At 35.3% G+C, this 17817-nt stretch overlaps 1 protein-coding gene across 1 annotated transcript in view; it reads left to right on the forward strand.

Moving 5' to 3' along the window:
- The window catches only part of LOC142982781 (uncharacterized), a 69641-nt gene that overhangs the window by 3323 nt on the left and 48501 nt on the right, over positions 1–17817 (forward strand). The window contains exon 2 of the mRNA XM_076129465.1: positions 17646–17747. Coding sequence (XP_075985580.1) covers positions 17690–17747 — 58 coding nt within the window. The 5' untranslated portion in view covers positions 17646–17689. The remainder of the gene's footprint in view (positions 1–17645; positions 17748–17817) is intronic.

Raw genomic sequence — 17817 nt, forward strand, 5'->3', positions numbered from 1 at the left:
AAACCACAATAAAACGTTTACCTATTCAGTTTGTCTGTCCGAGTAGAATTTGGCCACCAATTCGTGATGTCTGTGTGTTTCCATACATGTAGTCGCAGGTTCGATTCCCGAAAACAATCTGTACATCATTATGTCATTTACATTACACAGTTTTTCACTTTCAAAGTTCCCTGCGACACAAAATTAGCTCCCCCTGCGCCATTTTTGTTATTCCATTAGCTGTTCAATAAATAAGAGTGTTGAGTGTTAGAGCCATCAAATACTTGACCGCGGCATGTCGTTAACCTTATCGATCGATTGACCCGCCGACAACATCGAAAATATTGTTACTACTAAATATGTAACTATGGAACTTAGGATGTCTTGGCAGGCAAATGAGATACCTTCGACTGGAAGTAGAATACTCAAATAGGAAAACAGAAGATATTTCTTCAGAAACCGCAAAATATAATGCTGATAGAAATCGCAAAGAAAATGAACAGAATCGTTGCCAAATAAAAGCGAAGCTATCATTAATATACTATATCTTAGAATAGAAATAAGCTACCCAGCAAGCAGACGGTAGTTTTCCTCGAAATTGGTTTAGTCATTTTCGAGATTACAGCAAACAAACTTACAGACATCTGGAATACAACATTAATATGTAAAGTGTTGTTCAATATTCACTGTGTCAATGCTAATTTATTCAAATGTCATTGCTTTTGTTTTAATTTGTAATTGTCAATCAGTAGTCGGTATTGTGGTGAAAATTACTTTATTGTGTACTTGATTTGTGTCAAGTTAAGTGACATTATTGAAGTATTATTTTAAAGTCGGCACATATTTGGAAAAAAATAAAGCCTACGTTTCTTGGTCTCGGCCTACCCGTTAAGGAAAAAATCGGGATTTTATGTCTGTATTCAGTTTGTTACTAGTCTATGTTTGACCCCGCGTCATCAACTATACATATATGTACATATCATCAGCTTGTTATAAAAGGTGTAGCTAGCTAAATAGCACTTAGCCCTGCCGCTAATCGAACCTAAGACCACGTGATCATCAGTCGTATATTCTACCGCATAGACCATGGAGCCTGTCAAGTGAACTATCTCCATGTGAAATTTCATCAAAATCCGTTTAGCGGTTTCGTCGAAACAGCGTAACACACTGTCGTATTTACAATATTAACGTGAATGTTAATTAAAGTATTCTACAGCTGTTTGTATCGCAAAGGTTAATTACTCAATATGCTTGCCTTTGCACCAGGTGTCGTGGATTCCTTTACCACAGTGTGCAAAGTATTTGTATATTCCACAAGTAGTTGTTTCAAGCCTAGTTACAGCTTTGTATACAAAAGCGAATATATTATTATAGTATACTAGCAGACCCGGCAAACGTTGTTTTGCCATATAAATAAAAAAATAGTGTCACTTAGGGTTATGAAAAATAGATGTTGGCCGATTCTCAGACCAACTTAATATGCTCACAAAATTTCATGAGAATCGGTCAAGCCGTTTCTGAGGAGTATGGCAACGAAAACTGTGACGCGAGAATTTTATATATTAGAAGATTAGTAAGGGATTCTTCAGAGAAAAAAAACCTTTTTTCAGTAGACTGCAGGAGTGGATGTCATAGTTGCTCTAAATCTGTAATCAGTCCTTCAAGAGTAGACTTGCTGAAGAATTTCTCTGAAAATAATTACTTCAGCAGTCCCGTAGTGATTTCGTAGTTGCTCCGAATTTGTAACGATTGATGTAGTAACTTGCATCAGCTCGGAAATAGATAGCCCTTCAGCGATATTTGAAATGAAAATTTACATTATTCATGAAAAGGTTATAGTCTAAAATCTGTCTACTTATTCAAAAATCAACATTCTATTAATAAGACACACGACGATATTAAAACTAAATTTCTACTTTCCTCTGCGACGATATACAAACAGCAATTTCTTTCAAAATGCTTTAGTACAATTTTTCATTTAAATAAAAGCAGACAAATATATTTCTGTCTCTTTCCTGTAGCTGCAGGCGTGAAATAAACCATGAATAACAATAAAACCGTGTCCAAAAACACTATAACGATTTAACGTTCATTGTCAAAATGTGCGTTTCTGTTGCGGAACGAATGACATGAATTAAAAATAAAACTTTATACCGAATATATTAACCTTGGGATTCTTTCAATACCGTTTTTAGACGATACTTGTCAGTTTGTATGAGATATTGTTTTTGTTGTACGAATAAATGATTGGAATAACGGAATTAATTAGTCAGTTAGTTATGTAAAGCTTGAAATGAAAACTTGGGGCTTGTCCGTCGAATCATGTGTTACCTACAGACGAATATTTTTGCTTTTGATAGGATGATTGGGTCCCCTCGCCCATTCACCCTTAGATCAGCTGGTTTCGTAATAATAGCCTTCAGTCATTTTCTTGAACCCTAATCATCCGGATTGGGGGTCACCTGATTAATTGTATTTTTTAAGTTACAGTATTAAAACTATATTTTTATATTTCTAAAGTTTCCCATTTTCGACGTCAAAAAACAAATGATTAAATTTGGATTATGCGAATCCTTATTCCTGATATTTGAAACACTTCGCTTCATTCACCCGCTCACGCGTATGTAACGTGCGGCCACAGCTGCAGAATTCATTTTTACCTGCGTAAGGACACCTTGAGATCCTACCTGAAGGACTTTGTTTGCCGATTGTACTATATATCTACATTATATCTATCTATTCAGCCCATTATTACCCACTGTGGAGTATAGGCCTTCCCCTCGGTACACCATTTTTTTATGATCCTGCTCTTGTCTCATCCATTGCAGTCCAATACGATGTCATCCGACCATCTAGTTGGAGGCCTTCCTAGCGATCATCGCCCGTTCCATGGCCGTCAATCCGCTACTGCTTCGTACATATACGTACATACACACATATAATATCACACTTTTTTCCCATATGGGTAGGCAGAGACCAAAGAACGCTCCTTTTTCTCTTTTTTATTTCAAAACGATCCTTACAAACTTCCCTTGCCTCATACACATCCATTCATTTATCGTATCACTGTATATCATTGTAGTAACCTTCCTATAAATAATATTGTACCCTACAACCTCCAGTAGGTATGAAGTTTCTTCACGGTTCAGTCGGTATAACGTTGGTATAATTGCGTATAATTAATGCGAATAAAAGTTATTATTATCGAATCGATTATTCGTTATTATGCATCGCATTAATTTATACACGCTTGATGATTTAATAGAGAAGTAGATCGTTATTTTAAAATTCTTACTGTCAAACATTCATCATTTTTATTTCATATAATACATAATATATTATGTAAAAGTTTTTCTGTAACGATTACGCTACGAAAACTGCTCATCCATTTTAAAATAAAATTAGGAGCGTTGATATCTAACTCCCGCAAAAGGACGACTTCACGAAAGGATAACTAAACAATAACTAAATGACATGGGAAAAACTCTATCTTGTTTTGAATCCATTTGTGACCTCGTTCAGTATAACCTGCGCCGAAACGTCCGGCGAATCAAGTATAAAAACATAAATTTAATGATTTTTACTCCATTACATTCCCATCGAATAACACTTTACGCTGTACTGCTACTATATGTTATTCCGCATTATTTGTGAAACAGCTCACGTTGAATGTTTACACACTGTCATCACAGTTTATATTTACGTGTAGTAAATATTAACATTCGCTTCGAATAGCGGAAATAACTGGTGACGATGGTAACCTTTCATTCTGTAACGCATGCATGGGGCTTCGTTGCGTAAATTCATGTAACACTTGCGCGTAAGAATCTGTATCTAGTTTCTACCTATTATTATAACTAAGCTGGTGAAGGTTCTAGTATTTATAGACTTAGCCTGTGGTTTTACGTGTGTTGACTCCGATAATTTTCGAAGAAAATAGAGTGATGAAATTGTCTATGTCTGAGAACAGTTCTTTTAAAAGGTGCAAAGCTCCTGCGTAGAATGGCCATGTGGTGAACTTAAAGTATAACCTCTCTTGTTCCGGGAGAAGACTTCTTTTCTTTCTTCCCGAAGAATAAACTATAGCTCTTGAGTTTTATGTAATCATGTCGAACACTTTTGCCGCAATCACTATACCAGACAATAAAGTTACTTCTAATCTGAGTTCTATAATGAAATCAATCTGAAGTTTTGTTCTATCGCTGAAACTAGTAAACGCATTTGAAAGGATTGTTTTGTATAATTTACTACATTAATCATTACTTAATGCAATTTACATCGCGCTGGTGAAACGACTAGGGGCATCAAATAATATTCTTAGAATATAATCTTCTCATATCGCTTTATAAGAAAGTATTGTTAACAAAAACACTGAAATGAATCCCAATTATCTGTGTCAATATTCTCAAAGGTTCACTAACAATCTAGGGAGAACTTGTTAGATGTTCACGCTGGAGCAGTTTTATGGCGACTATAACAATAAAACGTGTAGTCAGTTCTGTTGTAATCAGTGACATCGTTTAACGAGACGCCACGCTAAAAGGTTATAGTCTTACTCCGAGAGTATGGACTAAATGGCAGAACTTCGATGCCCTTGCGAAGGTCGGTTGGTTGTCTTAATTATTATAATTGACAGCTAAGGTGTGAACTTACTGGTCAAGACAAATATTGATGACAATGAAAGATGAATTGAAAAAGTTTATTCAATTTGTATTTGATAAAAACGTATTTCCTAAGAGGATGCAAATGACAATGTTGTCGATGCAGCAGAAATACGAGTATCTTAGTATTTGCAGAATTATCGTTTTATAGTTTTAGAGTGTTTGAGCGAGCAGTGGTCCATAGTAATAGGTGATTGTCCAATGTTGCAGCTCTTGTGCATCTCATTTCTGCAAGTAAATATGCGGGTGCAATTGATAGTGCATAATCCTTGATACTTCTATTCTCTTCTTATATTGAGTAAATAAGTTCATTTCTTCACTCAATTCCAATAAAATGCATTCACAAAAGCTATTTTATGGAGATGAACAGAAGACTAAATCCGCTTATCGACGCTAGCCCAGCGGCATCTGGTACTGTATAAAAACGAGCACTTTCGGTTGTGAAAAAAGTAGGTCACAGATGTTTGCCCTAGAGCGGGAGTCAAAACCGCAACCCTGAATGGAGAAAAACGAATATACATCTATTCCAACCATTTATCTATATTACCTAGTGCGAAGTCTGCCAAATAGGCGAAGAAAATAGCGAACTATTTTATTTTTTACCTTACCTTTATCAAAATATGTTTATAGGTCTTTATTACCGAGTTTTATTCAGGTCCCTTTTTGGGCTTGCTAATACGTCCGTCTTATGCCATTAACTCGGGCCTATAAAACCCAGGACGACGGTCCAGGACTAAAGCCTTCAATGTGTTATTTGGGATAAAATGCCGATGTCTTTTTCACCGAGGTAAAAAGGAAAAAAATAATAAATAGCAAAATGCTGCTATATTTTGGTTTCCTCGACTTTTTTACCTGATGTTTTTATAACATAAAATAACCTGAGAAATTACAGTTTGGCCTGACTTGTGTTAATTATTCACGGGTTTTTATAACCATTACTTGCTATTAAATATAAAAAAATATGACTCTATCTTTAAGAAACCAACGTTTAATGACTGCGCGAAAAACGTTGTTTTACAGTGATTTTAACATGCACTTTGAAACGGTACCTGCAGTTAAACACGAATCCCCAAAAAGAGCATTAAAATCAGCCAAGCTCCTTGCGACGACCTTCAATCACACCTCGTACCCAAGCTCACACAAGTTTCGCTCACAAAAACAACGCCAGCCATGATGTCATCATAGTGACATAATTGCGCGGCTCACCTCGCGTGACTCAGCTGTTAACTCGGTTTTGTTGGTATTTATTGAAATGCGCTAAAGATTTTCTATGTAGGTACTCTTTTGTATCGTACAAACAGGTACGTGCAGTGCATGTGACTGTTTGTCACGAGATGTATGACTGGATGGAGGAAAAGAAGTGTAAAACGCTTCAAGTAAATGGACTTTATTCTGACTCTTATTGGAAGAAGGCATAAGATTCTGCATTTTCCATTTCGTTATCGAAACTTCAACCTGTAAGGTAGAGTTTTGAATCGTTTTTCTGTCTACCCACATTTGAGAAGACCGTCGCTTTATGTATTTCTATGGCACTGTTAGTACCTGTAGCTTCTAGGTAGAGATTCTCGATTCTCTCCTGTTACAAGTCTGCAATTAAACAGATTTTTATTTACTCCTATTTCCTGGACGTTTAAACCAGATTGCTCTGGTCCAGTTTCTAAATAATTAAAGTGTGCTTTACGACTCTGTCGTTTTGTTCGAAGTCCGATTCGATTGTTGTTCTTTGTCTGCGCAGTTCACACGTTTTTGTGTGGACAGTGAATAAGTAAACTGAATTAAAGCTCTCGTTTGCTATTCTTGAATGAGTTTAAATTAAGCCTTGTTTGCTCCACTTGGAATGTTTCTTTAATCGCTAATTTATTTGTAAGTAAGTGCGATATTTTCTTTGCAAAGTCGTTGCTTTTAAGACGGGCTAGGGCCAATTTGACAGATTTCGGATATGTTGCAAATTAATTAGTCAGATAAATTGATAAGCGTGAATACCCCTGATAAACTAACCAGCACTTATTCAGAAGTGGTGAATCTGTCACTTAAATACACAGTTAACTTACAGCCAAATTCACAGTTCACAGCAAGTAGCTTTTAAGTAATAGTACCTTTCTCACAGGTGTATCATAAACTATCATGTTTTAAACATACACCAGGTACTCCCTACAGTATAGACCGCTGCGCTAACAACGATCCCTCGACAATCGTATTAAGTTTTACAACATGTACTTCTAGGCATCCTTGGAGACACCCACGCACGAATACTGAATACCTAATGATTAATCCGAGAACCTTAAAATAGAAGTTCATGACTGTTTATCTCGAAGGCATTTAGATAAGAAGTTTTAGTATCATTTAATCAGTTTATCCTTAATTCGTCTCTTGATACAACTTAGTTTTAGTAGAATAGTAAAGTTGGTCTATCTGCCTGTCTGCCTGTCATGCTTTTAAAGTTAAACCGATGAACCTATTACGATGAAATTTGACGTGGAAATGTTTGACGACCCTGTGGTCAAACATAGAGTCAGGCTTGCATAACTGCGCGGTTCAATATAATGTAAATTCAATGTAAAATAAAAGAAAGGAACTGGATCGTACCAAGTAGTGTACCTAGTCTTTGCCTGTCCCTATGAGAAAAAGACGTGATTTTATGTGTGTAATGTAAAATGGTCTTTGTTGTAATTTCTTGGTGATAAAGCTATTCAGACATGCGAATAGAAAATTCTCCATAGAACCAAAAATTATCCTCATATGACTATAAAGAAACACTGCTGCTAACCGCTTTCAGCCGAATCACTCGATTCAATGGCTTTTATATCTCAATGGGAATAATATAACGTTTTCCTCCTTCACTGGGGGACTCGTATTTTCCTGTTCGCTCCCATGGGGGAACAGCTGAAGGGAGACATACTTCGACGAAATATATACTAGCTACTGAAACTATTCTGTACAGACCTGAGGCAGTAAATGCGTTATGTATTCAGCAAAAGTGTAAATAGGAAGAAAGAAATATATATTTTTTCGGCAAATATCCCAAGTATAAGTATCCGGCAAATACTCCAACTCACACTTGGTCGTCTAACCAAGTGTGAGTTGGAGTCGCGAGCTAAGGGTTTCGTACTATATTTTTTTCAAAGAAAAAAAAAGCCACCTTTGCTTATTGGGAGATGCCGTTATATTCTTTTTTTGTTGTTTTGTTATTTGTTGTTATAGCGGTAACAGAAATACATCATCTGTGAAAATTGTATCTGGCTTACTATCACGGTGCATGAGATATAGCCTGGTAACAGACAGACAGACAGGCCTCAGATTGTACTCTTTCGATACGGAACCCCAAAAAGAAAATATCTTTATATTTGCTGCTAAACCACTGAACTGATTTTGATAAAGTCGATATTAATCGTGTCAGAACTGAGCCCAGTCATCCATCATCCTTTAACGCGACTAATTTATAGTTGAGTGACCTTATTTGAGAGAAGTTGGAATCGATTTTTCGTGTCCCAAATGTTCCGTAAAATTTGTTCCGGATGTTGTCTATAAAGACAATCAAATTGTTAAACCAAATCAAAGGCCTTTTTAACCCATTACTGTCCCACTGTAGGGCAAGGGTATCCTCCCAAACGAGGGGGAAGGGTTAGGCCTTGAGTCCACCACGCTAGCCAAGCGCGGGTTGGGGACTTTGTATGCCCTTAATTAATATGAGACTAACTTATTATACTTAGCCTCTTACTCGTTCAAGTAAGTGTATAAAAGTGCATTTCGACATTTACAATGTTTAATCCCATGTAATACGCATCGAGCTTTCTTCTATATACCGTGCACTATTGCGGGCTGCTATTCAGAATGTTGAAATTTTTTTGAACCCATGTCTGTCCCAATGCTACTAGACATAGTCTAACATCATTTAGAAAAGCTTAACCCGGGTATCGAATCTCGTGATCACTGGTCGTATACACTACAGCCTAGTGTCTGTCCCACTGCTTTGCAAGAGTCTGATATTATTTAGAGAAACCTAACCTAAAATCTGAATTAAGTCATCACTAGCTATATACACTATAGCCCAGACCACACAGTCTTTCTAGAAGTCACGTAAAAGGTTCTAAATCAAATACAAAAGCTAGGATTATTTAATAACACAGCGGTGGCGTTTGATTGCGTCCCGAGGGATATCCCTTCGTGACACAGTTGGAACATGACCCTAGCTAATCATGGATCCGGTTGTACCTTCCTATTGCATGATGCTATACTACTATATATGGTACACGGTCTATAGGATGTGGGATTTGTGACCTCATCTTACGGTCCACTACATACGTGTATAGTATTTGACATTTTCATCGGGGTTGTACAGTTATAGAGTCCACACTATACATTATATTATCGTGATATTTTCTATAGGAAACTTCGAAATTAAGATTTCTTTTATTTTTCTCCGATGTTTCAAAATTTATTGACTTTTATTTATGCTCGTGATTATACTAGCAATTGTCAGTATAGTGGCCGACCTGGCCGTAGTATTAGTAATAGGTGGTCACCCATCCATTTATTTACCGAGACAAGTATTACTTAACCTGTGCCATTACTAATCGTACAGAGCAAGGAATTCTTGGCGAGTGGCTTAATCACAAAGTCATTAGAAAATATAGTTCACTCGTATAAACGTATGTAAAAAGTTATCACCGATTCTAAAATGAAAACATTCTCGTTTACTACCGCAACAGATAACTAACAGTTAAATTCAATGTACAAGATAATATCTAGTCACACTCGTACTATTGATATCCTTGTGATAACGATATTGCTATCAGTTTATAGATAACTTCAGTACAGTGTTATTACAGCACTAAAACACTGTTGTCTTAAATAATTGTTGTTCAGTGCAATAATAATAATTGTTGCTATTATAATTATTAATTTTGTTGTTGAGTGTGAATTTAGAATTATTGAAAAGTAGTTTAGTGAAGTAATAAAACAATAGTGATCATTATTATCATCAATTTAGTTGTTGAGTGTGCCTTAGAACATTTATTTGAAATAATAGAATTGTTGGAAAGTGTAAAAATAAAGAATACTTTTTAATTAGTTACTATTTTCTTCGGTGTTTTAAAAAACTTTCCGTAATTCGAATAAAGAATTATTAAAAAGTGGTTAAGTGTAATAATATACCTAACAACATTAAATTAATAATTTCCAGTTTTATTTTTATTGTTATAATAATAATTGTTTTAAATACCTCTACCTGTGTTGTTTGTTTATTAATAAACGTTCTAAAACTGTTGCCGAAGTAATTACAGTGCGGAATTATTGATTAGATAATAATAGTGTTTGTGATGTGACACGGCCATGAAAGTTAAAAAACCGTTTGGGTTATTTAAATTTGGTATGTTTAAACTTTTATATTACTACTTTAATTTACTTTTTATTTAAGTTTAAGGAACCTAATAATATAAAGATAGATTTTCCAAATACTATGTACTAAATGGTTTTTGTACAAATCAGAAAAAAAACAATCTGTATTGTACTGGAGTATTACAGTTAATATTGTAGATGATTTTTACTTGATTTAATATTGTACATTTTTTTAACTTAATTTTTGGTGTCCGAGATCTTTTGATGCATTTCCATGAGGAGACTGATGACGCAATTTACATGACATTGGTCACGATGACAAGTAATTCATTTTACCCTTAGGAAGAATAAGAACTGTTTAACAAAAATCCTCACGTAGGCAGCAGTTTGTTAGTTCATTAAACATTTACTGCTCTCGTACTCATTTCTTCACTAAGATCTTTGCGAAAAATACTCAATTACTTACCTATCTTTATTATAAGAAATCTGTGTGAATAGTCAAACAATATCCGTTTATCAAAGTATTAAATCGTAAGTGGTAAATAAAACTAGATTGAAAACAATCTTTGCGTTATTAAATCAATATTTTGCCCTACTGTTATCGACAAGGAAAATATTTCATTAATTAACAACTTAAGGCAAAATTTATACTAATAAACGATTGAAACTCGATTATGATCACATCTGCCTACCTCCTATTAACATCTGCTTATCGTGAAATTCAGCATCAGTAGAAATTCGTAGTAAGCTAGGAGGCAAAGTTTGGTCGAATTTCAGTTGGGACCAAATATTCGGATGTCTTTTCCAAGTAGGCCGCCTGTGGTTGGGCAAAGTTCTTCTCTAGACTATAGCATTGATCAGTGTCTGTGTAGTGGTAAATTGTAGGTATATAAGGCTTTGTATTATGAACCAAAACCAAGTGCTGGTTTTAAACTTTGGGTTCCTTTAAGCACTTTTGAAAGAACTCTCATGCCTCGTGCCCAAACTACTTTTATTTACAAATAAAGCATTATAATACACACATAATTACCAAATATAATTTTGTTACTTAAATTTAATTAAATCGAAAATGGCCATTCTTAACAGGGAACATACAAATACCTTCCAGGTACCACGATGTTGAGTCGATATAGAACGCTTGAAACTTTGGTGGTACAAAAGATTTGTGCTGAAAAAATATTTTATCCTTAATTCAATTTCAAATACGGCCGAGGGGACTGTAAAATCAAGGAAGAGGTCATTGCTCAGGGACACAGAAACAGGCTAAATAAAAAACACTGAATAATTACTTCTCCATTTCACTGACCTAATATAGTGTTATTTCTGTAAAACACACGTCGCTAGTGATATTTGCTCTGCATGACGGCACAGGTCAGACGGGCAGGCGACCTGCTGTAATAAACACCCGGTAGTAAACTGTAATGACACTCGCGTCATTACGTCAGCCTGTACAAACTATACGTATATGAGGCTATGGTACCTGCTCTATGTATTAAAGCACAGATTTTTATTTGATTCCTTGTATGGTTAGTGGACAACTTAGTGTCAAAGTTGAAGCAGCCTGTAGACTTTTGACATGACTTGAAGACTGTTATCTTAATTGACAGCAACTGAAATGTACGTTTGTAATTTTTCACGCACAGAATAATGTAAATTTTACCGCTGAAAAACACAGGAATATAAGCCCATTCTGTAAAATTTATGATTTTCACCTGCAATTTATGAATTTTCCCGCTTTTACAGGAAAGGTAAAGCAAAAAACAGGCTAGGAGTACGAGGAAAAATCTCAAATAATATCACAAATTCATTCAGCAAACCATAAATTAAGCCATTTCCGTTAGCTACGAGCATAGCAGCACTTTTTAAATTCATTTATGTTCAGAGAGCATAGATCTATTTTACAATGGAACTAAAAAAAACATTACTTTACTGCTAGCCAAATGTCTCCTCTCGGAATGAGGGCGGGTTAAGTACAAATTTGGGTCGCTATCCTTCAAGAACTGTTTTAAAGAATTCAAGGCATTTAAGTTTTGCTCCAAACGTTTATCTTTCACTAAGCTAGTGACAAATTTTTATACACATTGTTACTTTAGGTGGATTTGATTCATTCCTATACGGTTGGAGGCAAATGCAATTCGTTGCAAACCGTTGCAAGCTGCTTGGAGTATAATCTCGTTATAACACACATTTACTTTCCTATAATATCACACCTACTTTGTATTTCTTAATAATTTAATATTTCGCATTGGTAATATGCGAAGTGTTAAATGATTGTTACTCAATCACGTTAAAACTACGGAAAGGATTTTGATGAAACTTGGCAGTATTGTAGCTTATGTAATATAATAATACATAAGTTATTTAAATACTAGCTTTTGCTCGTGGTTTTGTCCAAGTTATGCGGTAATCCATATAACTATCGTGCACGAAGACGGAAGAGCTTCAGTATTAGATATATCACTACAGAATTTAGTCAAATCTTATTTCTATGTAACTGCAGTATAAAATGTAACATGACGTCAACTCTCACACTTTCCTTCGTACAATTTATTATAATTTATAACACACTAGCACTTTCCACGTCAGAGGGTTGACGCAGGCCAAGGCGGGGACGAAAGTGTTTTCTGGCGTTCCATTACACTAATTATATCGTCACTGAATGAAAATGTATGTATTTTGTCACCGTTTTGATATTAAAAATATGTACTTAGATGTTTTATTGCTTGTGTTTAACTGTCTTATTAAACGGCGTGTAAGCTATAATTTAGTTATTCATTGTTTTGTCAATATCACTCAATTTTGAAACCGTAAAATACAAAACACTGTTTAAGTAGTACAATTAAAGCTTATACGACGTTTATTACTAAAACAGTTAGATTAGGAAACCTTTTTTGATTTTAATTGGAAATTATCGATTACATTTTACAAACACCAGATTCTGCAAGTGACTAATAGTACGAATTCCAGATTCTATTAATCTCTGGCAATAGTATTCAACGTTATAAACCAGTCTGGTATTTTCAGGGTCTAACATTTTCCAACTAAAGCATTTTTTCTTACGATTTCAACTGTTCAAGAACCCTATTTGAAAGTAGCTTTTAAAAAAGTAGCTTGGTTACTTACTTCTAAAAATAAATAGTTATATTGGAAAAGAAGAGTTCAAAATATTTTTACGTACAATATAATTAACAAGCAACTAACATACATACAATAATTTTGTTTTAACCTACTTTCAAAAACTCAGTATACCTAAAACTAATTTATTTTTGTCTGCTTCTGATTACGTTCCGATAATCACGTGTGAATACAGATAAGTTTTGAAATAAAAACATTACCAATTGAGGACTCGCTATCGTCAGACTAAATAAACGATTATCATATATCATTCACACACGAGTTTGTTAATGACAGGCCATCCCTTGCATACATCATTTAAATTTCATACATTTGTGGCGTAGATGATCGCCATTTCATACATTTGTAGCGTAGATGACGCGTAAAGTCGTTATTAAACAGTTTAAATTATTTATTTGGTTTGAGTATTATATTGCGGGAGTATTCCCCTTTCAGCACCTTAAGCTATCCATACTAATATTATAAATGCGAAAGTAACTCTGTCTGTCTGTCTGTCTGTCTGTCTGTCTGTCTGCTACTCAATCACGTCTAAACTACTGAACCAATTTGCATGAAATTTGGTATGGAGATATTTTGATACCCGAGAAAGGACATAGGCTACTTTTTACCCGGGGAAAATGACGCATTTCCCGGGAAAATTCAGAAAATTCAACGAAGTCGCGAAAAAACAATATTATAATGACATTGAATTAACAAAATTCCGTTGCCATGGCAACTGTTTTAATGGCGGATATGTCTTAGCGCGACTTCGTTATACTATAAATAAAAATAAATAAATTTAACCCATTAATGTCCCACTGCTGGGCAAGGGTCTCCTCCCGTAATGAGGGAGGGGTTAGGCCTTGAGTCCACCACGCTGGCCAAGTGCGGGTTGGGGACTTTGCATGCCCTCAATAAATGTATTAAACAAATTTTAGGCATGCAAGGTTTCCTCACGATGTTTTCCTTCACCGTTGGAGCATGTGATAATTATTTCTAATACACACATAACTTCGAAAAGTCATTGGTGTGTTGCCTCGGGTTCGAACCTGCGACCACTTGCGTGGGAGGTACCAACTTATACCACTCGGCTTATACTATTCGTTATACTAAGAGATAAATAATTTTGAGAATATTTTTGGTGAAAAAAAAGCATATTTTATATCATCACGCTACGTCCAATAGGAGCAGAGTAGGTAACAGTAAAAAGTGTTACAAAAACATGGAAAATTCTGACCCATTCTCTCTTATGTGACGCAAGCGAAGTTGCGCGGGTCAGCTAGTAGGTAATAAAGTGCTGAAAAAATTAGTAATTTGTAAGTGTTTTAAGCGTTCTTCGTCCATACTCAGGTGGCAGGTGGTTAAATAACGAGGCTGGAAACCGATGACTTTGCCTACAATTTTTTTCTTAATAAATATCACCTGATTTAATGGTAAAGGAAAACGTCGTGATAAATCCTTGCGTTCCTACGAGATCATAATTCTTGAATGAATGCTAAGTTCTCAACACGTACCTACTTCCTCAGTGTAGAGGGACAAAGCTTGAACGTTCCCTAATTCCTGGATATCAATAGTAAAGTCAGATTGTAATTCTTAAATTCCATCAAACAAAATAAAACATTTTTGAAGTATTCATGTCTAAAGTAAAAAATATTAGACCTGTTAGTTTTAGTTAAGCTTTTGCCCGTGATTTTTCTTTATAGTCCTTCTAATCAATATAAAATGGAGCTTTCTATTTCTGAACGACATAAAATAACAGCAGTTCCTTGCGTATAATCAAATACAGCAATTTCCTTTTATAATACATTAGGTATTAGGTATTATCACATATATTATAGCGTATGCCCTACATTTCTAAGTACAACCGCACTGTACCGCATTGCAAGAACTAGGGCTTTAGTAACATTAGTCGTTAAATTGCAGCCGACGATATTTGGTTATAAACATGCTATCAGCAATTATACTGTTTGTAAATTCGCGTGGTTTTAAACTCGGGTTAATCTTAGGTTATTGTGATAGCGAGCATTAATTGATGGTTGCTATTCAGAGCGTTTGAGTTTTTAGTTCTAATCGTTTTAAGTAACCTGATTTTAGTAACAGACTAGTTTCGGTACGCGATTTAGTACCCTTGGGTTGATTATTGGGTATGCTCCCAGTCCAGTTGTCACCCCGGGGGACAGTGTGAGAGGTTACAACTGGGAATATACCGATTATTGGGAATCAAAAATATCCTATGTGCTAACCCTGGTTGTAGACCATCTGAGTATCTGAAAAATAGCGTCGTTTTAGTAGCTTTACGCGAGTTTTAAACATCTACACATCTGTTCAAACAAATAAGCTTTCGTGTTTATAATACCAATAGGATAAGTTTCGTAGAAGTTTAATAAAAGGTAATAAGTATTTTTTTTTTGTTAAATGAACAAAGTGTTATCATTAACAACAATTTATAATCATAACAACATCATTTAGAAAAGCGCAAGCAATCAAGGTAAAGCGTTTAGCAACAAATTTACTGATACATTGCTGTTTATAGTAGCGATGAGTCTATCAAATACATGTCGATGTATTTCCCTAACGTTTCCTGTGTCGATATACGCGACTACACGCATCAGATAGTGATTTAGTGGGCGTATTCCTATTGAATAGTGAGACGCAGTTGTGTTGGGATAAAATACGTATTGCTAGAGTTCTAAATTGTAGATTCGGTAGTGATTTAGTAAGGAAAACGCTACTAGTATCTGGATCTGTGTGCATCCTTTGCTAGGAGAGAATAACGATTTTAAACACTCGTGACTTGTACTTATATTTTAAAGTAACAAGGCTTAAACGCGAATAAAAATTAAAGTTAAATTTTATGATTAAATTATTTGCTAACCCGACGTTTCGATCGAATTGCAGCGACCATGGCCACCACGCTTGAGACTCGTTACATTATAATATAATTAGGAGAGGATATTTGTAAATATTTGAGGAAAGACGGTAGTAATTTAGGAAGGAGTACACGACTAGCACCGGTAAATACCGGCACCACTTAAGAGAGGGGGTTAGGGAAGCAATCATAAAAAAACAAAGATCACATAGGTTTACGGTGACTGGGTACTGCCCAGAGAATGGACGTCCAAACCGATCACCGACGAATACTATATCCGATGGTGATTGATAATACAGAACGCCTAACTGATTATGGGATGTCATGAAAAAACTTCTTCTGCATCAGACCCTTAGAAAAAGCCATACTTATACATGTAAAGAGATTTAGATCTTTTCCTCTCAACCTGTTCCCACTGACAAAGCATGATTCTAAAAAGATACTCATTCCTTAACTCTTAAAATAATCAGGAGATTTAAAATACTAACGCGTATTTGTCTAGGCGATAAAACAAAGAAGGTAATGCAAAAAGCGCGCTAGATACATGGCACCAATGACGTGATGTATCTTAGATCATTAGCTAGTAATAGCAATATGTAGTCATAATCTGCGGAAATTCTGCGCCGTAATTACTCAATTCTAGCTACGGTATACTGTAATTGTTGGTGATTTTTGTAAACATCATAACATCATATGGTATAAGCATACTTTGATGGTTTCTTTATACGATTCAAGTAAAAATTTGATGTCTGAGTCCCGAGACGTGGTCCTGGACCTTTTAGATCTTGTTTTGTGGTTGTTGAGTAGGCAAGTAATTTGGCATCCTAGGACTTTAAAGTTTGTAATAGTTTTATCCGGTATATCTGTAAATTACATAGCTGAGTATCTTCAGTACGTACGACTTAACAGATTTTAGACAAAAATGTTATATATTTTTCTGAATAACTCGTACCTTACCTTCAATGCTAAATAGGTTCTTAACTCTACCAAATACATTCAGAAAAAAGTTCGTGTATTAATTCGGTCTACCTTTATAAATATCAGCCCAAATAAGGGTAAACTTGAAATACACGACAAGCCCCACTCTTCGGAACCCGATACGTTGATACCTAGAGTGGACCTCTTAAATAATTAATTCCATAAATAAAATATGTTCCAGTCCCGATCCACTTTGGATTTTGTTCCAATTTATTTTTATACAAAATGACATGGGTTAAGACAAGATTATTGCTTTGTCGGCGCCATATTCATTTAGTGAAATTGCCTGTCTTCGGTATTTTCTTTTGTGTGGTTAGTAATTAAGTTACTGCGTATATAGGCCGCTCTTATAGACTATAATACCTGTAATTTAACCCTTCTCCCAGAATGACAGGCTTTTACAAGTTCCATACCTAGACTATATTGCCGCAGAAATTCCTCATTGGTGGGTCAAGGATTTTGGCTTGGCTTCAGAAAGTCATGCCTTGGTGATCCAATGTAGTTCATGGTTTATATTTGGACAGAAGAGACTTTATACAAGACTTTTACCTGAGCTCGCTGATCAGATGCTCAAAACGAATACTATTACTTAGCTCCCCATTTCTAGACTGCATCAAAAACTCATTTATGATCTAATTACGTCAATTACCTCTTATTTTAGGTGAATAAAGCTTCGTAATTAATGTATATTTTCTGTTTATTTTCAGCTGAATTAAGATGGTTACTGTTGGGCGCGTGTAGTGGCCAAGACATGAATCACGGAGGACTCAAGAATGTCGTCACCGAGCCGACGCGCCTCGAAAACAAACGTAAGTTAATATATTACTAGAATATTTAGAGCAATTAGAATCTTCTTAAATATATCACTACCAGAACATT

This window comes from Anticarsia gemmatalis, chromosome 22, assembly GCF_050436995.1.
Source record: "Anticarsia gemmatalis isolate Benzon Research Colony breed Stoneville strain chromosome 22, ilAntGemm2 primary, whole genome shotgun sequence".
NCBI classification, from domain to species: Eukaryota; Metazoa; Arthropoda; class Insecta; order Lepidoptera; family Erebidae; genus Anticarsia; species Anticarsia gemmatalis.